This window comes from Erinaceus europaeus, chromosome 3 (genome assembly GCF_950295315.1).
Source record: "Erinaceus europaeus chromosome 3, mEriEur2.1, whole genome shotgun sequence".
Taxonomy (NCBI): Eukaryota; Metazoa; Chordata; class Mammalia; order Eulipotyphla; family Erinaceidae; genus Erinaceus; species Erinaceus europaeus.
The window spans coordinates 42,464,150-42,491,502 of NC_080164.1; the positions used below are offsets into that span (position 1 = coordinate 42,464,150).

At 42.4% G+C, this 27,353-nt stretch overlaps 1 protein-coding gene and 1 long non-coding RNA gene across 7 annotated transcripts in view; one reads left to right on the top strand and one right to left on the bottom strand.

Moving 5' to 3' along the window:
• Window positions 1-27,353, bottom strand: part of TET3 (tet methylcytosine dioxygenase 3) — a 148,560-nt gene that overhangs the window by 14,136 nt on the left and 107,071 nt on the right. For all 6 annotated transcript variants that reach the window (XM_060187055.1, XM_060187053.1, XM_060187056.1 and 3 more), the window contains 5 exons: window positions 22,303-22,396; window positions 19,084-19,292; window positions 17,327-17,477; window positions 16,011-16,100; window positions 15,162-15,299 (listed from right to left, as the gene is read on the bottom strand). In XM_060187055.1, coding sequence (XP_060043038.1) covers window positions 15,162-15,299; window positions 16,011-16,100; window positions 17,327-17,477; window positions 19,084-19,292; window positions 22,303-22,396 — 682 coding nt within the window. The remainder of the gene's footprint in view (window positions 1-15,161; window positions 15,300-16,010; window positions 16,101-17,326; window positions 17,478-19,083; window positions 19,293-22,302; window positions 22,397-27,353) is intronic.
• Window positions 18,497-24,743, top strand: LOC132537472 (uncharacterized). Its single transcript, XR_009548919.1, has 2 exons — window positions 18,497-19,014; window positions 24,546-24,743. It is a non-coding gene; the product is annotated as an uncharacterized LOC132537472 (long non-coding RNA).

The following is a 27,353-nucleotide window of genomic DNA, read 5'->3' on the forward strand; positions in this document are numbered from 1 at the left end:
TCTCTCTGTCCTATCTAACAACAACAATAATAACTACAACAATAAAAAACAAAAGCCATGTGCGCTTAACCCACTGTGCCACCGCCCGACCCCCCCCCCCTTTTTTTTTTAATCATGGCTTTCTCATTATCTTGAAGAGCCCAGCCAAGGGACTTATCTAACTTATTTTTCCACTTCAATAAGCTCTTGGTTTTACTGATCTTTTGGGTTTCTATTTCATTTATTTCTGCTCTGACTTCATTTCCCTCCTCCTGCTGACGCTCGGATCTATTATTTGCTCCCTTTCCACTCCCCCACCCCAGTTATTAATTATGTCAGATTGTTATTTTGAGATCTTTATTCTTTGTTAGTATGGGTCTGTATTGCTATAAACTTCCTCCCTTTTTTCATGATCACTTTATTGATAAAATGTTGATTTATAGGATTGTTGTTAGATACAGTTCTGGACTCACTTTGATAGGCATCGTCCATTAAGGTTTCCCATAGTTTTTAATGTCCCTTCTGTGAGTGAGATTACCTGGTATTTGTTCTTCTGCGTTTACTCAACATGAGTCCTTCTAGTTCCATCCATGTTGTAGCAAAAGAGAATATTTCATCATTTTTAAATTTTTATTGCCACAAGGTTTATTGCTGGGACTTAGTAACAGTGTAATGAACCTACTGTTCCTGGCATCTACTCCCCCCCTCCCCCCCCTTTTCTCTCTTCGGTTGATAGATACAAATAGAGAAGGAAGGGTGAAGCAACACTGCTTCAGCCTTCATGAAGCTCCCCCCCCCCAACAGGTGTGGGCCAGTCCTTAGGCATAATCCTGCACTTGATGACATGTACTTTCTACTAGGTGCTCCACAGTCAGGCACCAATTTCATAGTTTCTTACAGGTAAGTAGTATTCCCTTGTGTATTTATGTCACAGTTTCCTTAATCGCTAATCTGTTTTAGGGCAATTATGTTGTTTCCAAATTTTTATTACAAGTAATGCTGCCATGAACATAGGTGTGCATAGATCTCTTTGTGTATGTGTCTTTATATTCTTTGGATGGTTGCCTAGGAAAGAAATTGCTGAATTGTATGATAGGCTTTTTTTTTTTTTTTTTTTTTTAATGATCTGTGGAATCTTCAGACTGCTTTCTGTAGGGGCTGGACCAATTTACATCCCCTGTAATAGTGCAAATGAGGTCCTTTCTCTCCATGTCCTCAGTAGCACTTACTGTTTCTGTCCTTTTCGATGTAATGTACATGTCATCGAGCATTTGCTTGAAATCCAGCAGCTGGTCCAGGAAGTTGAAGTTGGGTGAGATGTTGGATTTCTTCCTCTTGACCAAGTTACAGGCATCACTGGGTGAGAGGTTCATGTTCTACATCAGATAGGCCATGGTGACTGGAACTGAGTGGCCAGTGGCTGCCAGGCAGTGCACCATGGCAAAGCAGGTCCTATCAGTGAAGCTGATGAACTGAGGAAGAACTAGCAGTTTCTGGCTCAGAGATAGGGATATGCTTATAGGTAAACTTGCTACCATGCTCAAAGGTTGAGTGTGACACAGAGAATAGGCCTGATGTCACTGTCCTGCTGAGCACATGCAGGTTGGTACATTCCTTGGCACAGCTGAGGAAGAAGTAGGGAAGGGCAGTCTGGTTAGATAGCCCAGGGCTCAGTCTGCCTCAGTGACACTGCTGGGAAGCTCTCAGCCTGACTCACCATCTGAGCAGTTCAAGCTGATGATGTAGGCCCCACAGTCCCAGCACCATGGTGTGTGTGGTAAGCTGTTTGGTGAAGATGAGTTATCCATGTTGGTCTCACAGTGTTGCTCTGAGTACTCTTATCATTTCCAGCTTGGAATCCTTTAATAGCTTTCTTTTCTTTTTTTTTTATATTTATTTTATTTATTTATTCCCTTTTGTTGCCCTTGTTTTTTTTTTATTGTTGTAGTTATTATTGTTGTTGTCGTTGTTGGATAGGACAGAGAGAAACAGAGAGAGGAGGGGAAGACAGAGAGGAGGAGAGAAAGATAGACACCTGCAGACCTGCTTCACCGCCTATGAAGCGACTCCCCTGCAGGTGGGGAGCCGGGGTTCGAACCGGGATCCTTATGCCGGTCCTTGTGCTTTGCGCCACCTGCGCTTAACCCGCTGCACTACAGCCTGACTCCCAATATCTTTCTTTTCTTAAAGATTTTATTTCAAGGAGTGAAAGAAAGAACAGAGCATTGCTCAACTATGGTTTATATTGAAGCTTGATTTGAACTTGGGGCCTCAGGCACAGAAATCTTTTGCATAACCATTAGGCTGTCTCCCCAGCCCTCATCTCTCTTTCTTGCCCAACTGTACTGGCAAGAACCTCCAGGACCATAATGAATAGTAATCAAGTGGACAGCCTTGTTTACTAATAGACATTGGGGGCAAAGCTCAGAGATAGTAGGCCTGGCAGCCATCTTTGTGTAGCTTCCATGGCAGCAGGCCAAGTTTGGGCTCTGTCTTGTATCGGCCATGGTCTCATCATAGAGCCTTGCAGCATGTGGAGAAGTGCTCCCTGGATATGGGTGGGATTGATGGAGCAGACAGGCAGGCTGGCCATAAGCAGACAGTACAGCATAAGGCTTCGTAGGGATGGCTATTTTGCTATGCGTCTTCAAAAGCTCATGTGGATAGGAGTGAGCAGCAGCAGGGGTGCACTGCTGCCACCTCTAGCTCCTCCTGCAGTCACTCAGTGCTCTTGCAGGACACTGCTCCAGCACCTGTTGCTGTGCCCATCCTGGTGCTGACTCCAGCCAAATCAGACCTCTACGTCATGGCTCCAGCTACCTACATCTCCAAGGTGTACCCACACAGAGCGGGTCATGGCACTGGTTTTGGATGGGGAACAAAGGCATCTCTCCCCCTCCAGGCTGTTTTTTTTTTTCCAGCTAGACAGAGCAGATGCAAGAGACCACATCATTAAAAATTCCTAAATGCAGTCAGTGCGAAATACAGCTTGGGTTGTTATACATGACAAAGCAACATGCTACAAGTAAGTTATTTTGCCAGCCTTGAATATCTTCCTTGGTGAAGATTTCTTCCCCCTAATTTTTAAACAGCATATCTGGCTTTTACAAAAAAAAAAAATTTTTTTTTTTATTGCTAAGCTTTGTGAATTCCTTATGTAATTTGGTTATTAGCCCTATGATCTATGGCATGTAAAATATCTTTTCCCATTCAGTAGGGTGTCTAGAAATGCCACAGAACCCTAAAGCAACCAGAAGGACGGAAATCACTAAAGTTAGGGCAGAAATAAATAACATTGAGAATAAGAAAACCATACAAAAGATCAACGAAAGTAAATGTTGGTTCTTTGAAAGAGTGAACAAAATCGACAAACCTTTAGCCAGACTCACAAAACAAAAAAGGGAGAAGACCCAAATAAATCGGATAGTAAATGAAAGAGGAGATATCACAACAGACACTGCAGAAATTCAACATATCATGCGAGGCTTCTATGAACAACTATACGCCACCAAGCTAAAGAACCTGGAAGAAATGGACGATTTCCTAGATACCTACCAACTTCCAAAGTAAGTAAAGAGGAACTAGATAACATGAACAAGCCCATCACAGCTTATGCAATTGAAATAGTTATCAAAAATCTCCCCAAAAATAAAAGCCCTGGACCAGATGGTTTTTACAAATGAATTCTATAAAACCTTCAAAGAAGAACTAATACCTCTACTTTTAAAAGTCTTCCAGAAGACGGAAGACACTGGAATACTCCCTGCCAGCTTCTATGAAGCCAACATCACCCTGATACCAAAAGCAGACAGGGACACAACCAAAAAAGAAAACTACAGACCAATATCTCTGATGAACATAGATGCTAAAATATTGAACAAAATTCTAGCCAACCAGATATAGCAGTATATCAAAAAGATTGTTCATCATGACCAAGTGGGGTTTATCCCAGGCATGCAAGGTTGGTTTAATATACGTAAATCAATCAATGTGATCCACCACATCAACAAAAGCAAGACCAAAAACCACATGGTCATATCAATAGATGCAGAGAAAGCCTTTGACAAAATACAACATCCCTTTATGATCAAAACACTACAAAAATGGGACTAGATGGAAAATTCCTGAAGATAGTGGAGTCTGTATATAGCAAACCTACAGCCAACATCATACTCTATGGTGAAAAACTGGAAGCATTTCCACTCAGATCAGTTACTAGACAGGGCTGCCCACTATCACCATTACTATTCAACATAGTGTTGGAAGTTCTTGCCATAGCAATCAGGCAGGAGCAAGGAATTAAAGGCATACAGATTGGAAGAGAAGAAGTCAAACTCTCCCTATTTGCAGATGACATGATAGTATACACAGAAAAACCTAAGGAATCCAGCAAGAAGCTTTTGGAAATCATCAGGCAATACAGTAAGGTATCAGGCTACAAAATTAACATTAAAAAATCAGTGGCATTCCTCTATGCAAACACTAAGTTAGAAGAAACTGAAATCCAGAAATCAATTCCTTTTACTATAGCAACAAAAACAATAAAATATCTAGGAGTAAATCTAACCAAAGAAGTGTAAGACTTGTATACTGAAAATTATGAGTCACTACTCAAGGAAATTGAAAAAGACACAAAGAAGTGGAAAGACATTCCATGTTCATGGGTTGGTAAAATTAACATCATCAAAATGAATATAATATCCAGAGCCATCTACAAATTTAATGCTATCCCCATCAAGATCCCAAGCACATTTTTTAGGAGAATAGAAAAAAATTCTACAAATGTTTATCTGGAACCACAAAAGACCTAGAATTGTCAAAACAATCTCGAGAAAAAAGAACAGAACCAGAGGCATCACAGTCCCAGATTTCAAACTGTATTATAGGGCCATTGTCATCAAAACTGCTTGGTACTGGAACATGAATAGACACACTGACCAGTGGAATAGAATTGAGAGCCCAGAAATGAGGCCCCACACCTATGGACATCTAATCTTGACAAAGGGGCCCAGACTATTAAATGAGGAAAGCAGAGTCTCTTCAACAAATGATGTTGGAAACAATGGGTTGAAACATGCAGAAGAATGAAACTGAACCACTGTATTTCACCAAATACAAAAGTAAATTCCAAGTGGATCAAGGATTTAGATGTTAGACCAGAAACTATCAGATACTAAGAGGAAAATAGTGGCATAACTCTTTTCCACATAAATTTTAAAGACATCTTCAATGAAACGAATCCAATTACAAAGAAGACTAAGGCAAGTATAAACCTATGGACTACATCAAATTAAGAAGCTTCTGTACAGCAAAAGAAACCACTACCCAAACCAAGAGACCCCTCACAGAATGGGAGATCTTTACATGCCATACATCAGACAAGAGTTTAATAACCAACATATATAAAGAGCTTGCCAAACTCAACACAACAAATAACCCCATCCAAAAATGGGGGGAGAACTTGGACAGAATATTCACCACAGAGGAGATCCAAAAGGCAGAGAAACACATGAAAAAATGCTCCAAGTCTCTGGTTGTCAGAGAAATGCAAATAAAGACAACAATGAGATACCACTTCACTCCTGTGAGAATGTCATACATCAGAAAAGGTAACAGCAGCAAATGCTGGAGAGGGTGTGGGGTCAAAGGAACCCTCCTACACTGCTGGTGGGAATGTCAATTGGTCCAACCTCTGTGAAGAACAGTCTGGAGAACTCTCAGAAGGCTAGAAATGGACCTACTCTATGACCCTGCAATTCCTCTCCTGGGGATATATCCTAAGGAACCCAACACACCCATCCAAAAAGATCTGTGTACATATATGTTCTTAGCAGCACAATTTGTAATAGCCAAAACCTGGAAGCAACCCAGGTGTCCAACAACAGATGAGTGGCTGAGCAAGTTGTGGTATATATATATATATATATATATATATATATATATATATATATATATATATATACACACACACACACACACACACACACACACACACACACACACACAATGGAATACTACTCAGCTGTAAAAAATGGTGACTTCACCGTTTTCAGCCGATCTTGGATGGACCTTGAGAAATTCATGTTAAGTGAAATAAGTCAGAAACAGAAGGATAAATATGGGATGATCTCACTCTCAGGCAGAAGTTGAAAAACAAGATCCAAAAAGAAAACACAAGTAGAACCTAAATGGAATTGGCATATCGCACCAAAGTAAAAGACTCTGGCGTGGGTGGGTGGGGAGAATACAGGTCCAAGAAGGATTCAGAGGACCTAGTGGGGGTTGTATTGTTATACAGGAAACTGGGGAATGTTATGCATGTACAAACTATTGTATTTACTGTTGACTGTAAAACATTAATTTCCCAATAAAGAAATAAAAAAATAAAAAAGTTAAAAAAAAGAAATGCCACAGATTTATGTATGTTGATTTTTGCACCCTGCCACTTGACTGAATTTATTGATGGTTTCCAGAAGTTTCTGAGGTGAGTACAGAGTTTTCTATGTATATTATCATGTCATCTCCTGGTAGTGACAGTTAAACTTAATAATTTCCAATTTGGAATTCTTTAACACTTTTTTTTTTTTTTTTTGTCTGATTCCACTGGCAAGGACTTCCAGGGCTGTGTTGAACAGTAACAGGGTGGAATTCTAGGTATTTGGGGAAAAACTTTAATTTTTATGAGTATAAGGCTAGCCATAGGTTTGTAGTAAATGACCTTAATTATGTTGAGAAATATTCCTTCTATTCCCAGTTTTTTAAATTTTAAAAAATATTTATTTATTCCTTCCCTTTTGTTGCCCTTGTTGTTTTATTGTTGTAGCTATTATTGTTGTTGTTGGATAGGACAGAGAGAAATGGAAAGAGGAGGGGAAGAGAAAGATAGGCACCTGAAGACCTGCTTCACAGCCTGTGAAGGGACTCCCCTGCAGGGGGGAGCCGGGGGACCAAATCGGGATCCTTCCGCCAGTACTTGGCGCTTTGCACTATGTGCTTAATCTGCTGTGCTACCTGACTCCCACTATTCCCAGTTTCTTTTTTTTTCTTTCTTTTTTTTAGTTATAGATAATTTATAGAATTATAGATAATTTCTAAATCTTTTTGCTGGGAGAAACCTTTTTTTTTTAAAATAATTTATTTCTTTATTGGGGAATTAATGTTTTACATTCAACAGTAAATACAATAGTTTGTACATGCATAACATTCCCCAGATTCCCATTTAACAATACAACCCCCACTATGTCATTCATCATCTTTCATGGACCTGTATTCTCCCCACCCACCCTCCCACCCCAGAGTCTTTTACCTTGGTGCAACACTCCAATTCCATTTCAGGTTCGACTTGTGTTTTCTTTTCTAATCTTGTTTTTCAACTTTGGCCTGAGAGTGAGATCATTCCATATTCATCCTTCTGTTTCTGACTTATTTCACTCAACATGATTTTTTCAAGGTCCATCCAAGATCGGCTGAAAATGGTGAAGTCACCATTTTTTACAGCTGAGTAGTATTCCATTGTGTATATATATATATACCACAACTTACTCGGCCACTCATCTGTTGTTGGACACCTGGGTTGCTTCCAGGTTTTGGCTATTACAAATTGTGCTGCCAAGAACATATGTGTACACAGATCTTTTTGGATGGATGTGTTGGGTTCCTTAGGATATATCCCCAGGAGGGGAATTGCAGGGTCATAGGGTAGGTCCATTTCTAGCCTTCTGAGAGTTCTCCAGACTGTTCTCCACAGAGGTTGGACCAATTTACATTCCCACCAGCAGTGCAGGAGGGTTCCTTTGACCCCACACCCTCTCCAGCATTTGCTGCTGTTACCTTTTCTGATGTATGACATTCTCACAGGAGTGAAGTGATATCTCATTGTTGTCTTGATTTGCATTTCTCTGACAATCAGAGACTTGTAGCATTTTTTTCATGTGTTTCTCAGCCTTTTGGATCTCCTCTGTGGTGAATATTCTGTCCAAGTTCTCCCCCCATTTTTGGATGGGGTTATTTGTTTTGTTGTTGAGTCTGGCAAGCTCTTTATATATGTTGGTTATTAAACTCTTATCTGATGTATGGCATGTAAAGATCTCCCATTCTGTGAGGGGTCTCTTGGTTTGGGTAGTGGTTTCTTTTGCTGTGAAGAAGCTTTTTAATTTGATGTAGTCCCATAGGTTTATACTTACCTTAGTCTTCCTTGTAATTGGATTCGTTTCATTGAAAATGTCTTTAAAATTTATGCGGAAAAAAGTTCTGCCAATATTTTCCTCTAAGTATCTGATAGTTTGTGGTCTAACATCCAAGTCCTTGATCCACTTGGAATTTACTTTTGTATTTGGTGAAATACAGTGATTCAGTTTCATTCTTCTGCATGTTTCAACCCATTGTTTCCAACATCATTTGTTGAAGAGACTCTGCTTTCCTCATGTAATAGTCTGGGTCCCTTTGTCAAAGATTAGATGTCCATAGGTGTGGGGCCTTATTCCCAGTTTCTAAAGGGTCTTTATTACAAATGGCTACTGAGTGGTCCAGGAGGTGGCGCAATGGTTAAAGTGTTGGACTATCAAGCATGAGGTTCTGAGTTTAATTCCCAGCAGCACATGTACCAGAGTGATGTCTGGTTCTTTCTCTCTCCTATCCCTTTCATTAATAAATTAATAAAATATTTAAAAAAGGGCTACTGAAATCTTGTCAAATGCTTTTTACAGCATCATTTTTTAAAAAAATATTTATTCCCGGGTTCGGGCGGTAGCGCAGTGGGTTAAGCGCAGGTGGCGCAAAGCGCAAGGACCGGTGTTAAGGATCCGGGTTCCAGCCTCTGGCTTCCCACCTGCAGGGGAGTCGCTTCACAGGCGGTGAAGCAGGTCTGCAGGTGTCTATCTTTCTCTCCCCCCTCTGTCTTCCCCTCCTCTCTCCATTTCTCTCTGTCCTATCCAATAACAACCACATCAATAACAACAAAAATAATAACTACAACAACAATAAAAAAAAGATAACAAGGGCAACAAAAGGGAAAATAAATAAAATTAAAAAAAAATTATTCCCTTTTGTTGCCCTTGTTGTTTTATTGTTGTAGTTATTGTTGTCATCATTGTTGGATAGGACAGAGAGAAATGGAGAGAGGAGGGGAAGACGGGGGGGAGAGAAAGACACCTGCAGACCTCCTTCCCTGTCTGTGAAGCTACTCCCCTGCAGGTGGGGAGCAAGGGGCTCAAACCGGTATCCTTACGCAGGTCCTTGGTTTTGCACCATGTACGCTTAACCCACTGCGCTACCTTCTTTTTTTTTTTAATTGTTTTAATATTTATTTTTTATTTATTCCCTTTTGTTGCCCTTGCTGTTTTTTTTTTTTTTTATTGTTGTAGTTATTATTGTTGTTGTCGTTGTTGGATAGGACAGAGAGAAATGGAGAGAGGAGGGTAAGACAGAGAGGAGGAGAGAAAGATAGACACCTGCAGACCTGCTTCACCGCCTGTGAAGCGACTCCCCTGCAGGTGGGGAGCCGGGGCTCAAACCGGGATCCTTATGCCGGTCCTTGTGCTTTGCGCCACCTGCGCTTAACCTGCTGTGCTACAGCCCGACTCCCCTGCGCTACCTTCTTATTGGGTTGATCCTTTGGTCATTATATAGTATCACCTGTCTTTTGTGACCTATGCCTGCAAGTCTGTTTCATTTGATAGTATAATTGCTGCTTGTGCCCTTTATTCTGTATTATTGGCTAGGTATACCTTTCCCCAGTCTTTCACTCTGAGCTTGTCTTTCTTTCATATGTTTATTTCCTGCAGGGATAGAACAGATAAAACTCGTGTTTGATTTTTTTTTTTTTAAACCTATTCACCCATTCTGTATCTTTTGATTGGTGAGTTTATTCACATTCAGGATGATGATGATTTGCCCCCAGAGCTCTATGCATACATAACTCCTCCACTCCCAGTGGCCATTTTGTTCTTTCCTTTAGATAAGGGGTGGGAACATCTGGTCCGTGGTCCATAAACCTTTGGTCTGATCTTTCTGAGGCAACTACAGATGAGACTGAAAATTCAATAAATCTAAGATTTTTTTCCCCTCATAGAAATGTTAAATGCTAACATATACTTACTTATTTTATCAGAGAATTACTCAGTTCTGGTTTATGGTGGTTCTAGGGATTGAACCTGAGATGTTGGAGCCTTAGCGTAATGGTTATGTGAAAAGACTTCAGTGCCTATCTCCCAATCCAGTGGCTCTTAGTATCCAAATGGCCCTTGGCAGAATGTATCATGAAACTTCCCCCTTGCAGTTACTCCCCTTAAGCGGTGACCTAGGACTTGAACCCTGGCCCTTGTGCATGGTAATGTCTCTACCTGGTGAGCTGCCTGCTGCCCCCTCCCCAAGTGATTATTGATATATACAGTGTCTTTCAGTCATCCTATTTTTTTATTTTCTGGTTGTTTCATATTTTTGCTTTCTTTTCCACTTGTTACTACCTGTCATTTTATATGGTTGCTTTTCTTTTTATTTATTTACTTATTTATTTGCTTGTTTACTTACTGTTGGACACAGAATTTGAGAGGGAAGGAGATAGGGAGGGAGAAAGACAGACATCTTATGACCTTGCTTTATCACTTGTGAAGCTTTCCAAGGGCTTGAACCTGTGTCCTTGTACACTGTAATGTGAGTGCTTAACCAGGTCTGCCACCTCCTGGCCCCTGTGGTTGATTTTCTGTAACAGTTTTCTCACTGTATTCATTTGCACTGTTCCCCATTTTGACTTGTCGTTACCATGAGTGTGTGGTTGGTTTACTGTAACTAACACAGTCTTTTTTTTTTTTTTTTTCTTTTAAGTTACTCTTATTTGATTGTGCTGCTTTGTCCATTTCTTTCTCCCCTTTCATATCCCATTGCTCTTTCCTGTCACTATTGTTTGTGTTCCTTTGTTTCTTTGTCTGAGACTCTTCTCAGTAATTTCTGTAAGGCAGATCTGGTAGTAGCAAATTCCTTTAGCTTTTGTGTGTCTGGGAAGATCTTTATTTCTTCCTCATTTGGATGATAATTTAGCAGGGTAAAGTACTTGTGGCTACAAATTATCTTTTAGTACTTTATGTCATTCCACTCTCTTCTTGCCTCTTAAATTTTCTGAAAGAAATCTGATGAAAGCTTATATATATGCCATTTTCTCTAGCAACCTCCAATATATTTTTTGTCTTTGACTTTGATAGTTTTACCATGAGGTATATCTTGTTATATTTCAGATTAGACAATCTGGGGGTTCTCTCAGTTTTCTGGACATTTATGTTCTAGCTGCTCCTTAGGTCTGGGAATTTTTCTAATTATATAGTCTCTGTTCCCTTCTCTCTTCTTCTAAGATCTCTAATCCTTAAATTCCCTTTACCAATTGAGTTTATTTCTCAGAGTTGCTTCATTTTCCCTAAGCCTTTCCATTTTTAAGGTTTTTAAAAAATTATTTAAAGTTTTTTAAATTGGGAGTCGCCGGGCTGTAGCACAGCGGGTTAAGCGCAGGTGGCGCAAAGCACAAGGACCGGCATAAGGATCCCGATTCGAACCCCGGCTCCCCACCTGCAGGGGAGTCGCTTCACAGGCGGTGAAGCAGGTCTGCAGGTGTCTATCTTTCTCTCCTCCTCTCCTCTCTGTCTTCCCCTCCTCTCTCCGTTTCTCTCTGTCCTATCCAACAACGACAACAACAATAATAACTACAACAATAAAACAACAAGGGCAACAAAAGGGAATAAATAAATAAAATAAATATTTTTAAAAAATTTAAAAAATTTTTTTAAATTATTTATTCCCTTTTGTTGTCCTTGTTGTTTTCCTTGTTTTATTATTGTTGTTATTGATGCCATCATTATAGGATAGGACAGAGAGAAATGGAGAGAGTAGGGGAAGACAGAGAGGGGGAGAGAAAGACAGACACCTGCAGACCTGCTTCACCGCCTGTGAAGTGATTCCCCTGCAGGTGGGGAGCCAGGGGCTCTAACCGGGATCCTTAAGCCAATCCTTGCGCTTTGCACCATGTGTGCTTAACCCACTGTGGTACACCCAACTCACCATTTTTAAGTTTTAAATGTCATTTATTTATTTGATAGGTGAGAGGGAGAGGGAAAGAAAGACACCTGCTCCACTGCCTGTGCAGCATCCCTCCTGCAGCTGGGGACTGTGGGCTTAAACTCAGACCTTCACACACAGTAAAGTGCAATTTACCAGGTAAACTACCGCCCAGCCCCCAACTGTCCCCCCCCATCTTCTTTCAATTGCAAAAATGTAAAAGTTTTGTCCTCTAATCTTGATACTCTCTCCTCTAGATGACTGGATCTTCTTCTGCCTTTACTGTTTAAGCCCGGAAAGTATTCAAAGTCCACACCCAGTAATGGTTGGGTGTGGGTATGCTTCTAGTTCTGCTTCTGGGACCCCTTCTGTTATACTGCTTGACGTTGTGGTCTATTTACATGGTCATTCTGTTACACTGGTTTGGTCTCACTCCCCCTGCCTCCGGGAGATTTTGGTTTAGTCCTTGCTATTTCACGCTTCAGTTGGGGGATGGTAGTGGTCTATAACTCTTTGAACTAAAGACCCGGCTTAGTGCCTGGCCATGCTGTATGAATACTGTATACTGTGTATTAATTAACACAGCATACAGGGAGTGTTCTGCCTGCACCCAGACCTCTGAGAACCAGTAGTGCATGAGTTTTCCTCAGTGTGCTTGAAGGAGCAAGGCCCTCTTCCCAGCCTGAGTGTGTCTCAACTCCCCAGCATACGTTATAGTCTCTGTATGGCTCAGCCTTCAGTTAGCCAGCTAGGCCATTTCACTGCCACACTGGCTGAGTCCTTATGAGCAGTTCAGTGGCCTGATATGGTCTTTTCGGGCAGGGACTAAGATCCCAGAATCTGTCTGCTTCCCTAGGCCCCAGTGTCACTGTGTGTCAGCCAAGATGGTGCTAGTGGCTGGGGAGCACCTATGTGGATGTTCTGTCTCCCCTCCTTTAGTGTGTTCCTGTCAGCATACCCCTTACATTAGGACTTGTTTATCCGGGCAAAGCCATATTGAATGCTTAAATGCTAAGAGTTATATTTTTATTTCTTATTGGACTGTTCTCTTATTATTATGTACTACATATCCATCCTGTTTCATACTTGTATTATCTTTTTAACTTCTATTATTGTATTTTGTTGTTGAACAATAATATGAAATTATATGCTTGTCTTTTGTGTCCACGTGTGGTCAAGTAAACTAAGGAGTATGCATCCAAAGCCTATAAATGTTCTTACCCTGCACAAAACTATGATCATCTGGCCTTTCCCTGTGAATTCTAGAAGAAAAATCTGAAGCACTGTTTATGAAGAAAGATAATGGTGCTAAAGCTTAAACTTGTGACCTCCAGACCATGAAAGTCTGGTGAAGTTTTATATATATGTGCATACACACACCCATTCAGTGCCTGACTGAATGATCTCCAAAATGCTAAGTTATCACTATGAGATTTCAGCAGTCTTTACCCTACTATTAAAATATGAGAATTAGTTTAATTATAAAAAAAATACTATGTACTCTGGGAAAATGTATATATTTTACCCCAAACCCTAGAATCTCTGGGATCCAAACCACATACCTTTCTCCCATCTCTTGGGAGGGGTCCCTTCCTCCCTTCCTCCTGGTTCTAGTGGAAACCCTGACAATACAGAGCCTGCACCATCTTATTTTTCAGTCTTGGACCTGGGAACCCCCCGCTAGATGAATGTGCCCTTGCCTCTTCCACATTCCCACCAGGAAACCTGTCTGCCCGGGACCTCATGAACAAGTAGAGATAGCTGGTGCCTTCCAAGCCTAAACTTTCTCTCTTTTCCACCTGCACTCAGTCCTGGTGACCACATTTCGCCATATGGCTCCTACTCCAATTGCATTTTTCTAGACCTCACAGCAACACTCACCCTGTCCTACTCCACACTCCACCACCTGAATATCTATTATGCAGTTAAAAACAAAATTCTTGATTTTTTTTAATCCCCAAATTGGTCTTCTATAGTCATTATCAGTATGTAACACTAATACTGTCCCAATATCTTTAGCAAAAAACCTTGGCGAGGTCCTCACTCTGTCACACCCATCAGCAAATCCTCTTAATAGTACCTTTAAAATCATCCAAGTAAGGAGTCAGGCAGTAGTGCAGTGGGTTAAGCACAGGTGGCACAAAGCACAAAGACCAGTATAAGGATCCTGGTTCAAGCCCCCGGCTCCCCACCTGCAGGGGAGTCACTTCACAAGTGGTGAAGCAGGTCTGCAGGTATCTATCTTTCTCTCCCCGTCTTCCCCTCTGTCCTATCCAACAACAAGGGCAACAAAAGGGAATAAATAAATAGAAATAAAGATATTAAAAATAATTAAAAAATCATCCAAGTAGGTCCAATTACCCACCCTTACTCTGCCTGCCTTATTTCTGACCTGGACAATTCCTGATGCCCAAACCAATTCTCCCCACATTTTCTCTAGCTATAGGAAGAAAAGGGCACTTCTAATTTATAAAGATCTCATCATCCCTAGCTGAAAAGCCACCTGGACTTCATGATTACAGCAAAGCCCATAGTTCTGACTTTCCCGTCATCTGCTGTTCCCTCTGTTACCACCTCATGGGCTTCCCAGCTGTTTCCTGAACACACATACACTACCGAGCTCTTGCCTGCTGTGGTGCTTTTCTGCCTGGTGTGTCCCATCCCCATAATTCAGTCTTTTATATCTTCACTTCCTACATGGCTCAATTCAGGTGACCCTCTGATTTTCATGCACAACAGCATTTTCTATTACTATACGGCTTTGCCTCACAGCCTTCACTACTACCAGGCATTAAATCACATACCAGGGGCAGGGCTTTGTCTATTTTATTCCTCAGCATCTAGAGCACAAGTGAACATTTGTTCAGTGAAGGAATCAGGAGGTTGGTGTCCAGAGAGACCTGGAAGCCCATTTTAGATCTTCTGCAGCATGCACTTACAATGTGGAAACAAGGTCAGTCTTGTCCATGCATTCCAGCAAGGGTCTTCTGAGGAGTGGACAGGTCTAGGTAGCCTAAGAATCCTATCTCCAGCCCCCTCCTCACTGAGCCCACCTGTCCACACAAGCCAACTGGGTTCACTCCCTAACCACCCCAGGGTTTGTTTCCATAGGTGGAAATGTGACAGAGTGAAGATTTCCTTACCACTGTGCACCCATTGTAGAGGTTATGCTGGTCCTTGTGGGCGTGGGCACAGAAGTCCATGCAGGCCGTGACCCCCGAGAAAGGCCGCCCTTCCTTCAGCCCCAGGCGGCAGTCAATTGCTATTTCCTCATTAGTCACCTGTGTGGATGATCAAGCAGAGATGCTTGAATGACTTGAGGCGAGTGATGCTGGGGAACAGAGGGAGGTTTTGGACTTTTTCTAGCCGAAGCCCCCGTAGGAATTACTTCTAGGTTGTCTCAAGTTTCCTCACCTTGCTGGGAAACCCAGCAGAGGATTGATTACTAAGGAGTGGGAAATGAACATCAAGGATAGCAGAAAGATGGTCTGAGATATGATTAACATGGTGTACAAAAGAGTTCTCATCAAAGAACCAACTACATCATTGCTCTGCCTCTGGCAGGACTTTATGTATAAGAAATGAAGAGGGGAGTCGGGCTGTAGCGCAGCGGGCTAAGCGCAGGTGGCGCAAAGCACAAGGACCGGCATAAGGATCCCAGTTCAAACCCCGGCTCCCCACCTGCAGGGGAGTCGCTTCACAGGCGGTGAAGCAGGTCTGCAGGTGTCTGTCTTTCTCTCCTCCTCTCTGTCTTCCCCTCCCTCTCTCCATTTCTCTCTGTCCTATCCAACAACGACAACAACAATAACTACAACAATAAAACAACAAGGGCAACAAAAGGGAATAAATAAATAAAATAAATATAAAAAAAAAGATTAAAAAAAAAAGAAATGAAGAGGAGCCTACACCCTCCCATTTCTCAGCTTCAAAGAACCTCAGAGAGATGTAGATAACATGGGCAGAGGAAAGAAAGCCCTGGATGAATACAGTACCTGGTTCTGGTAGGCCTGGGGGGCTAGCCGCTTGTATAGGGGAGCCACTTCGGTGGCCAGGTCCTGGAAACTCTTCCGGAGCACTTCTTCCTGTAAAGAGAGAAGCAATCAACTTGGAAAGGTTTGTAATCCCAGCAAAGACTTGTATTAAGGTATTACCTGGATGTCTGGATTCAGGGAGCAAGGTGGTTGGGGATGGAAATAACAAAACCCAGACAGACCTATTTCTTGTTGGCATTTAGAACTCTGGATGTGGGAAGAAATGATCCTGTAAAAGGGTCAAATTCTGATGAATTGGAAGATCCAACTAAATCTCAGGTAGGGAACCTTTTTTTCTGACAAGGGTCATTTAAATATTTATAACATCATTCTAGGACCATACAAAATGACCAACTTAATTAGCACTTAATGTTGCTATGTAAAAAGCTGCTAGATATATTGCATTTCTTTTTTTTTTTTTCTTATATGTATTTATTCCCTTTTGTTGCCCTTGTTTATTGTTTTAGTTACTATTGTGGTGGTGGTGGTTGTTGTTGGATGAGAGAGAGAAATGGAGAGAGGGGGGAAAGAAAGACAGACACCTGGTTCACCACTTGTGAAGCGACTGCCCTGCAGATGGGGAGCCGGGGTTTCGAACCAGGATCCTTATGCCAGTGCTTGTACTTCGCGCCACATGCACTTATCCTGCTGCACTACCATCCGACTCCCTTGATATATTGCATTTCAAGGCCCACCTGCGGTTGCCTTGGTAGGGCTAGATCAAATGATATACAGTTGGATCTTCCCCACCCGACCTAAATGATGCTGCCTTAAACTGGAAAAGTCCAAAGTACTTACAACTGATAAGTCTAATTTTTTTTTTTTTTAACTCACTGCATCTTTTCATCTTCCCCTATGCCCCTTATCTCACAGCAAGGTAAGATCAGTTAAAAAAAGAAACATAGGGAGTTGGGTGGTAGCACAGCGGGTTAAGCGCAGGTGGTGCAAAGCGCAAGGATTGGCGTAAGGATCCCGGTTTGAACCCCTGGCTCCCAACCTGCAGGTGAGTCACTTCACAAGTGGTGAAGCAGGTCTGCAGGAGTCTATCTTTCTCTCCCTCTCTCTCCATTTCTCTCTGTTCTGGCCAACAATGACAACAGTAATAACTACAACAATAAAACAAGGGCAACAAAAGGGAATAAATAAATAAAACATAGAACCTGTCCCATTTTCACCTGAGTCAGGGTATGTTAGTCCTACTTCCCTGCCCAAACTTAAAGACACCAGATGGAAAGGGGTGAGTGGGAAGGTCTCGGTTCCTCACGAGCTATGCTCACCTCTTTGGGGTTGTCCCCTGCAAGGCGGAACTTGCGAGGTGTCTTGCTCCGGGCATATTTGCAGCCGTTGAAGTACATGCTCCAGGAACAACCAAAGGAGAAGGAGGCACCGCAGGTGTTGGGGTCTTTGCCTTGGCAAGCGCATGTCCGGCTACAACATACATCATGTGTGAGGATACAGATACACTGTCCCTTTGTTCTGGCATTTTCCTCAGAGGCTACACTGAAGCCTGGTATCCACAGGCCTTCCCTGTCCTCCACCATTTCCCCCCACCCAAACATCACTATGTAGAACCAGCTCTGAGAAGCCTGTTTTGCTCCTATCCCTGAGCCTGAAGGGCTAAGAGTGTAATGTATGGAGAAGTACATAGTTTCTTTGAAACAACCACACAGCAGAAATATACTGTGAATCAGTTTAAACACACCTGCCACGGTGGCAGACTCGGACCAGGGTTCAGGTCCCCACCTGCAAGGAAGAATTGGGGGGAGAAGACTTCACTGGTGGTGAAGCAGTGCTGCAAGTATCTCTCCCCCACCCCTGCAATTTTCTCTTATTAAATCAGAGAAAAGATAAAATGTGAATTAGTCATACAGGCAACAAGCTCCAGTAATAACAAAACAAAATATACCGGTCTCCTATAGGACCAGATGCTAGCAGGCCTTTAAACAAATGGAAATTAAAAAAAAAAAAATCAATGCTTAAAAATCCTGGAAATGACCTAAATGCTCCTCAACTGGGGAATCCATAAACAAACTGATATATCCACATAGCAGGATACTTCTCCTGGGTTGGGGATAGACAGTGTAATGGTTATGCAAACAGACTCTCATGCTGAGCCTTACAAGTCCCAGGTTCAATCCCCTGTACTACCATAAGCCAGAGCTGAGTAGTGCTTTGGTGTTTTGTTTTTTGTTTTTTTAAAAGGGCGGGGGGGGGGGGGGTCAGGCAGTAGCGCAGTGGGTAAAAGCGCAGGGACCGGCGTAAGGATCTCGGTTCCAGCCCCTGGCTCCCCACCTGCAGGGGAGTCGCTTCACAAGCTGTGAAACAGGCCTGCAGGTGTCTATCTTTCTCTCCCCTTCTGTCTTCCCCTCCTCTCTCCATTTCTCTCTGTCCTATCCAACAATAATAGCTATAACAATAAAAAAACAAGGGCAATAAAAGGTAATAAGTATTTAAAAAAAAACCAGGATACTTCTCCTTAGCAACAAACAGAATGGACATTCTTACAGAGACCAAAGGAGCATAGGAAACACTATGCACAGGGAAAGATGCCAGATGTAGAGATATTGGAGCCAACTGATGGAACTATTTTGTCTTGATGGTAATGGATACATGACTATAAACATCTGATGAAAGTCTTCAGATCCACTGTTCATGAAGACTCACCCCGGGGACAGAGGGCTTGAATCTGGGGCTCTTGTGGAAGGTAACTCATGTGCTTTGCCAGGTAGGCCATCACCCACCTTCCCACCCCTCCAAACATTTTTTTATGGTTAAAAACTTATAAGTGTAGCTTTTGTGAATAGCACTGATGCCTTCTACTTCTGGGGCACTCACATTTTTCTATATTTGTTAACACCACTAGGACATCTCAATCTGGAGTACAAAAACCCAAAGCTGAGTCTAGTCCACAGACTCCCCATGGTCAAGAACAGCATCTAGGTCTTTCCACCACAGCCCTAACAGGGTAAGTGCTTCCCCCAGGATTGCCTTGAGCCCCCTGCCCCAACCTTGCCCACTATTTCCCCTTACATACTCATCATTGAGGCCACATCTCCGGCTGGTGGGATTCCCATACTTCCGGAGGGTATCAGTGAGCTCCTGGTAGAGTGTGTCTCCGAGGCTGCGGGGGATACCCTCCCAAGCCAGGATGAGGATGACAATCACGGCATTCTGGCAGTGGTGGCCCGCTCGGTGCCTCACCAGGCAAAGCAGCTTCTCTTCCAGTGTGTGCCTGCGGATCACCTGCAAAGAAAAAGCTTTGGAGTGGGTGCTGTGAACCTGACGTAACAGGCTCCTATATACAGATGCCACACAGGACAAGAGACCACAAATATTAATCTACCAGAGCACTACTCAGCTCTGGTTAATGATGGAGCTTAAATCTGGGACTTCAAAGCGGTAGCGCAGCGGGTAAAGCGCACGTGGCGCGAAGTGCAAGGACCGGTATAAGGATCCTGGTTCAAGCCCCTGGCTCCACACCTGCAAGGGAGTTGCTTCACAAGCAGTGAAGCAGGTCTGCAGGTGTCTCTCTTTCTCTCCCCGTTTTCCCCTTCTCTCTCCATTTCTCTCTGTCCTATCCAACAACGACATCAACTACAACAACAATAAAAAAAAAAAAAGCAAGGGCAACAAAAGGGAAAATAAATAATAAAAATTAACAAAATAAAATAAAAAAGAGTGTTACTTTTAAGAATAAAAAATGCAGAATTTAAATTCTTAATGACTCAAGTATACTCAGAGCTAAGTTGTCCTAAAATACAGAGAAAATGCTGAATATGCCTTGGCACTATGGAAACTAGTTTCTGGCAGTTTCTCAAAATGCTAAACCTATGATCAGATTATTCCACTACTGGGAATACAAAGCAGGGACTCAGATGAATATATGCCAATGTGTACTGCAGCATTATTTTCAACAGCCAATAGATGGAAACAAACCAAGTGCCCATCATTTGATAAATGGATAAACTAGTCTGGCATATACCCACAATGGAATATCGCCCAGCCGTAAAAAGGAAGGCAATTCTCACCTATACTATAGCTGGGATGAACCTTGAGAACACTATGCTAAGTGTGATAAACCAGACAGTAAGGACAAATACTACATGATTCTACTTATGTGCAATGCCTAGAATGGGAAAATTCAGACAGGTAACAGGAGTTTCATGTTGCCAAAACACAACAGAAGTCCACTATGTTAAGGAGATGGCTAAGATTAAAAGAAAACAGAAGAAAAAAAATCACAATTCAGCACTACCAAAATTTTCTTAGTACTCTGATAGGTCTATGATGCAACACCATCTGTTCTCATAAGAATTCTTTGCTCTCTCCTTTGATCTCTGAGTAAACACAAGAAACTTCCTGATCCCTGGGGACACGATCACTGCAAATTTCCTTCTACCTGGTTTTTTTCATTCAAAGGCAGCAGCATCTACTAAGGCTTAGTAACACCTGCAAGTTGCAATGTCATGTGTGCTCTACTATGGCATCTGTTCACAGGCCCTACAGGCTTATGGATGGGGAAGATGAAGTTCTCTCCTCCACCATCTGCTTCCTTCTCACCACAATCCAGCCACTTGGAGGCAATAGTGGTCTTCCCAGAATCAGCAGAGACGCACCACTTTACTATGAGTACCCAGGGACTGGAAATGCATGCCCTTTTCTTCAAAACCATCCTCTTAGCCAATTTTTTCACTGGAGGCTCTTGGTGTCTGCACTATGAATCCACTGCTCCTGGAGGCCATCCCCCCATTTTTGTCACCCTTGTTATTGTTGTTGCTGTTGTTGGGTAGGATAGAAAGGGGGAAGAAAGATAGACACCCGCATACTTGCTTCACCGCTTGTGAAATGACCCCCCAGGCCCTGCAGGTGGGGAGCCAGAGGCTCGAATGGGAATCCTTACGCCAGTCCTTGCACTCTGTGCCCTGTGTGCTTAACCCACTGCACTACCACCTGACTTCCCCCCACCCCCAGTTGTTTTCTTATGATGTCAACTAGCTCCATCTGTGCCCTAAAGATCTTAAAGATCTTTGGAACTGCTCAACAACTACATGAATTAACAAGAGTCAGGGAGAGATGTCATTTCCCTGATGGGCTGTTGGGGGGTGGTGGAGATAACCCAACCTAGTTAGCCACGAGCAGGGCAGTCAAACTCCCTCCTCACATGCATTGCAATGACCATCTTCCACTGCCTGATTTTTCATGCCTGTGGTTGTGCTAAGTCGCCCTTTTGTTGCATATAATTCTTCAATACTGGCTGCAAAATGCTACAGTAAGGCATGTGGTAGTTTGGAAACCTTTCATTTTCACTAAACACAAACATGCAAAGGCCTTTGTTCCAGATAAAACCAGGCACGTGCACATATGGGTACCAGCTGACCAAGGTCATCTAATTACCTCCCCTTAAAGAGAGCCATGGGTGAACCCACATACCCTTCCTCACCAGGAATGCTTCTACCTCCTCTGGGAAACCTAGCCTCTACCTATTCCTGCCCTTTGCCTCTGAATTCTAAGCATCAAGGCTATCTCTGAGTTAAAACTCAAGTTGCCAAAATGTTATTTCATATCATATGCAACTTGAACACAGGGACAGAACCCTTTCATTCACCAAGCAACCAGCATAGTCTGGAGTTTACAGCCACCTGTGTTAGTCCTGAGCACTCAGTCTGCAGGGATTCAGGCTCACTCTGTGGAAAGGAGGGGGAAAGGTTACAGACTTTGGATGAAGCTGGGGTCAGAGTCACTGCTGTTCTCCTTATCAAGACACTCAGACTGCTTAAAGAGAATACCAGCTCCGCAGAAAAGTGTGAGCAAGGCTGGTCCCCACTGCTGCCTTAAAGCCTTATCCCTTCCAGACAGGAAGATGGGGCACTCATATGGGAACAAGGAGTCTCTGGGTCTGCATCAGGGTCTGGCATTGGATAAAACATCTCCAGCTCTCCTCCCTTTCCTCCCGTACAGCTCTGAAATCATGGCGACAGTGTGAGGTGTAAGTTCTGGCTAGAGCAGTTCCCAGGCTAGGACACAAAGGTCTGGAATTTATACAAACTGAGCACAGCTGAGGTTGGGGGTAATAATTAAACATCTGGTGCAGCCTCTAGATCTTTCATCTGTAGAAGTGTTTTTTCTTTTTTTATTTTTTATTTATTTTTATTTTATTTTATTTTTTTTTTAGAAGTGTTTTTTCTTCCAAGCACCTCAACCCCTACAGAGGGACGTTGAGGCAGCAGCTTGGCCGCAGGGTTTTGGCACTTACCCACTTTGCAATGGGGCAGCCTCGGGAGCTCTTTCCCTCCTTCCCTGTGTAGATGACCTTCTCGATCCTGATGGCTTTCCCCTTTTCTCCATACCTGTCAAGGGAAATAAAGTTACCATTAGCACAGCAGAACCACAGAGGAGCACAGCCTAAAATCAGAAGGCAAGACTAGATTACTCATTTAGGAATTTCTGATTTTTATTTTAAATATTTATTTATTCCCTTTTGTTCCCCTTGTTTTATTGTTGTAGTTACTATTGTTGTTGATGTCGTCGTTGTTGGATAGGACAGAGAGAAATGGAGAGAGGAGGGGAAGACAGAGAGGGAGAGAAAGATAGACACCTGAAGACCTGCTTCACCGCTTGTGAAGTGACTGCCCTGCAGGTGGGGAGCCGGGGGCTCGAACTGGGATCCTTACGCTGGTCCTATGCCACATACAGGTTCCCACCCCCTCTGGCCCATCTGACACAGCAGTGAGAGCAGTCAAGCAGAATGTCCCTGACTATTTCCTCCCAGTCTCCAGGAGGGTGCTTCTAGCTTAGGCTAAACACAGACCTCTGCATCCAGCCCTGCTCACCCAGTAACCCTGAGAGCTATTTATAAATTCAATAAACAAAAGTAAAGAAATGGGGGAAACCCTTATTGTTCTCTTTCAACAATCCCTGGTTGACATTTGAGCACAGTAAGGACAAAGGCCTCCTGGCACACACTCTTGCTCTGGCCCACAGACTCTTGCATGTGTCTGGGGAATCAGACCGTACACCTCACCAGGCCACATTCAGAGGTGAAGGAACTACAGTCCCTAGAGCTGAACTGACATGCTTGAGGCATGCTGGGGCAAAGGTGGCCTTGGAGCTCTTCTCTCACCATCTCTATCACTCCCTTCCCTCTCAATTTCTGGCTGTCTCTATCCAATAAATAAATAAAGATAATTAAAAAAAATGTTAAAAAAAGAAATTTCTATTAAAAAAATTTTGGTCCATACTCCCTGAGGGAAAAAGAATAGGGAAGTTTCCAATGGAGGGGATGGGACACATAACTCTGGGTGATGTGAAGCTTCCCCCCTGCAGGTGGGGGGTAGGAGCTTAAACCTGGGTCCTTGCACATGATAACATGTGCTTTATAAAAAAATTTTATTATTTTTATTTTTTAAATAGAAACATCCAGAAATCTAGAGGGAAGGAGGAGATATGGAGAGAGACAGACATCTGCAGCCCTGTCCCACCACTTTAGAAAAATATTCCCCCTGCGGATGTGGACCTAGGACTTAACCAGATGTGCCACCATCTGGCCCTAGTAACACATGCTCTTATCATAACAGCACCACTCATGAAGCATCCTCTTTGTATGATGCTTCCATGTGGTAGCCAGGGTATCACGCCCAAGCCTCAGCCCCAAGTAGTCTTATTTTTAATAGTTTTTACTTTCAGATACAATATAGCATCTGCAATGCCATTCTCTCCTTCCCACTCGATGGCTCTACCTCAGTATCTGTACTCAACTCTCGACCTCAATTTCTGTACTAACTGGTGCTTCCAATGTGTTAGCAGACATCTTTGCTAGTTCCTGACTTTACCAGAAATGTTTCCAAGAATTCATCACCAAGTATGAAGCTGACATTGGGAGACTTCCTTACTTGGAAAGGTTCTAATAAGGGTCTCCTGTTCTACAGATTTTTTTTTAAATCAAGAATTGGTTATGGGGGGGGGGGACACAGAGAGATAGCTTAGTAGGTAATGTGTATACCCTGCATGTGTACATGCCTGGATTCAAGCCCTTCCACTACATGAGAGGTATCACCTCAGGGGACACTCTAGTGCTGGGCTGTCACTCTCTCCCTATTTCTCTCTCAACTAAGAGTTGACTTAGAAGTAGTGAGATTGAATATGACCCAAACTTAACCTTCCCCACACAACCCTCCCCCCTCAAAAGATCATTTTTAAAAACCAGAGCCTCAGAGCCCCAGGCATGAAAGCCTTTTTGCAAAACCACAATGTTCTCTCCCCACCCTGAATTGTTCATTTTTAATGTGTACATTTTAGCAGCTAAGATGACTAAATGATTTTCCCCCTCTGATCAGTTAACATGGTATGCTAACTTAACACTGTTTAAATCAGTAATGAATCCAATCTGATCATGACATCTTAATGTACTGTTTAAGAGGATAATATTATTTTTAATATATCTTATTATCTAGTTACTATGGTTACATATGTTCTTTATCTCATTTACTCTACCTCTAGGACTCTCTACCTCAGAAATACACAAAGATTAAGAACAAGATATTCACTGTTGCATCAACTACAGCAGAAATTAGAAACAATATTAAGTATTCAGTACAGAACTTGCTAAATAAAATATACCAAGTTTTCATACAATGGAGAACCATGTAGAGTCACCCAAAGGAATTCAGCAGAATTGTATGGACTGAAATGGAAAAACCATTGGTAAATAAATGAAAAAAAAACCAAAGAACAAAAAAAAAGCTGCAAACAGTGGTTATATGATGACTGAACCCTTTGAGTCCTAATTTGTATATATGCATATATATTTTTAAGTGCTTAGTAAAAATCAAAAGGTAAATATCAAATTTTGAAAAAAAGTTTCCTGGGGGTCGGGCAGTATGTTCTGTGGGTTAAGCACATGTGGCGCAAGGCACAAGGACCGGTGTAAGGATCCCAGTTCGAGCCCCTGGCTCTCCACCTGCAGGGCAGTCACTTCACAAGCAGTGAAGCAGGTCTTCAGGTGTGTATCTTTCTTCTCCCCCCCCCCCCGTCTTCCCTCCTTTCTCCATTTCTCTCTGTCCTATCCAACAATGATGACATCAACAACAACAATAATAACTACAACAACAATAAAAACAAGGGCAACAAAAGGGAAAATAAATATATAAAATTTTTTTAAAAAGAAAAAAATGTTTCTATTGGAAGGGAATATTGCTTGTATTTTGTTCACTCTAGACTTTTAAATAAAGGCTTTTATAGACATAGTTCATTTTTCCAATTGGAGAAAAGACCAGGTAATTTTTAAATGCTGATCTAAATTTTCTCTGAGTTCCCTGTTCTCTTATATGACACTCAAGATCTCAGTGAAGGGGTAGAAAATGTTTCTGATTGTTACCACACTGAAAAGCTAAGACTATGTACTATCTTATAGTACATAGTCTTAGATTGGAGACTGGATGCCAGGAGTTTAGAGAGCATATCTGGCTCAAAAGGCCTTAAAGACCAGCTTGTGCTATTTTTGTCTAGTTTCTGGAAAACTTTGAATTCAAAAAACATATATCAGGAAGTGGCCATCAGAGCCTTGGAGCCACTGTGGAAAGAATAGGTAACTACACTGTTCTCACCCAAACAGACAGGATATGGTGTGACCCTCAGATGGGTGAGCTGAGGATACTGACATGGGCTTTCTGACCAGGACTGTTTCCACCATTCCACTTTGACAAGAAATGCTTCCTATAGTGAGTGGGACAAACACTCTGATCAGCAAGACAGAACAACAAAATCCAAGCACTGTCTGTGTATTTAAAGACAACCTAGAAGCATTTTGCCTTCTCCCCCACCCTTAAGTGTTTTACTTTCCAGCTTCTAATTAAGAGAACATTCTAGAAGACAGAGAATTTCTAAATCCTACACTAAGCCTGCAGGGATAGGCTGAGCTTTTAAAGGGTAAGTTGATCAGTCATATCTTATGGAACTTATCTTTGGTTCCCAAAGGGTAGCACCAAGGACCGAGTCACCTGGGAATTTAACTGGAATTTGACCCCTGAATAATATCTCTGATTTTTTGGGTCAGAAACTCTGGGTGGGGCCTAGCCACCTGTGCTTTCATGATCCCACAGGGAGATTCTGAAACTCACACAAATTTGAAAACCACTGATTTAGAATTGCACTTCAGGGTTACCCCTAACCTGTATAACACGAGTTCCCTCAAACTCCAGAGTTACTGGTTCTCCTTTCTGCAATGACTATTTAATGAACACCTAGGCTGTAGACTTCCCTAAGGGTCACTTAGCTCTGTGCAGTACACCAACCCCAGAAATGACTGACTATGCCACAGTATCCAGGAGGTAAGGAACCTGTAAGTAAATGGGGATGATACTTTAGGATTTGCCATTGTCCTCCCCTTCCTTTCTCTGTATCTTCACCACAGAAGCTAAATTTATGAACATGTCCAGGGGTTGGAAAATGGCACACCTAGTTAAGTGCACACAGTACTAAGCTCAAGGACAGGTGCGAGGATCCAGGTTTGAGACCCCAGATTCCCACCTGCAGGGGGACACTTCACAAGCGAAGCAGGGCTGCAGGTGTCTATCTTTCTCTCTTGATTTCTTTTTTTTTTAATTTTTTTTTAATATTTATTTTATTTATTCCCTTTTGTTGCCCTTGTTGTTTTATTGTTGTAGTTATTATTGTTGTTGTCGTTGTTGGATAGGACAGAGAGAAATGGAGAGAGGAGGGGAAGACAGAGAGGAGGAGAGAAAGAGAGACACCTGCAGACCTGCTTCACCGCCTGTGAAGCGACTCCCCTGCAGGTGGGGAGCCGGGGTTCGAACCGGGATCCTTATGCTGGTCCTTGTGCTTTGCGCCACCTGCGCTTAACCCGCTGCGCTACAGCCCGACTCGCTCTCTCTCGATTTCTATCTCCTCCTTCCCTCTCAATTTCTCTCTATCCTATACAAAAAAAAAAAAAAAAAAAATACAGTAAATATGGGGAAAGATGGCCATGCTGTTGGTATACAAAATGCAAACAGTGTGTGTGTCTTTTCAGAGGTAGACCTGGAACATCTTATCTGAGAAATTAAGGAAGCTGTTGATCACTGCTTGGGGTCATGCCAAAAGGACTCAAGCGTGAACCTCAAGAGACTCCCACAAGCCAAAGATGGGAAATGATATTCCTCCTAATGGGGGTACAAAAAATCTGGCTCTACATTTACTGGCAGCCAATACAAAGATGGAAACACAATCTGTTACATGATTTATAAGGTCCTTAAGATAAAAATAAGCCAGTTGGTGAAGAAAAACACAAGGATTCTTGTCTTGACAAGA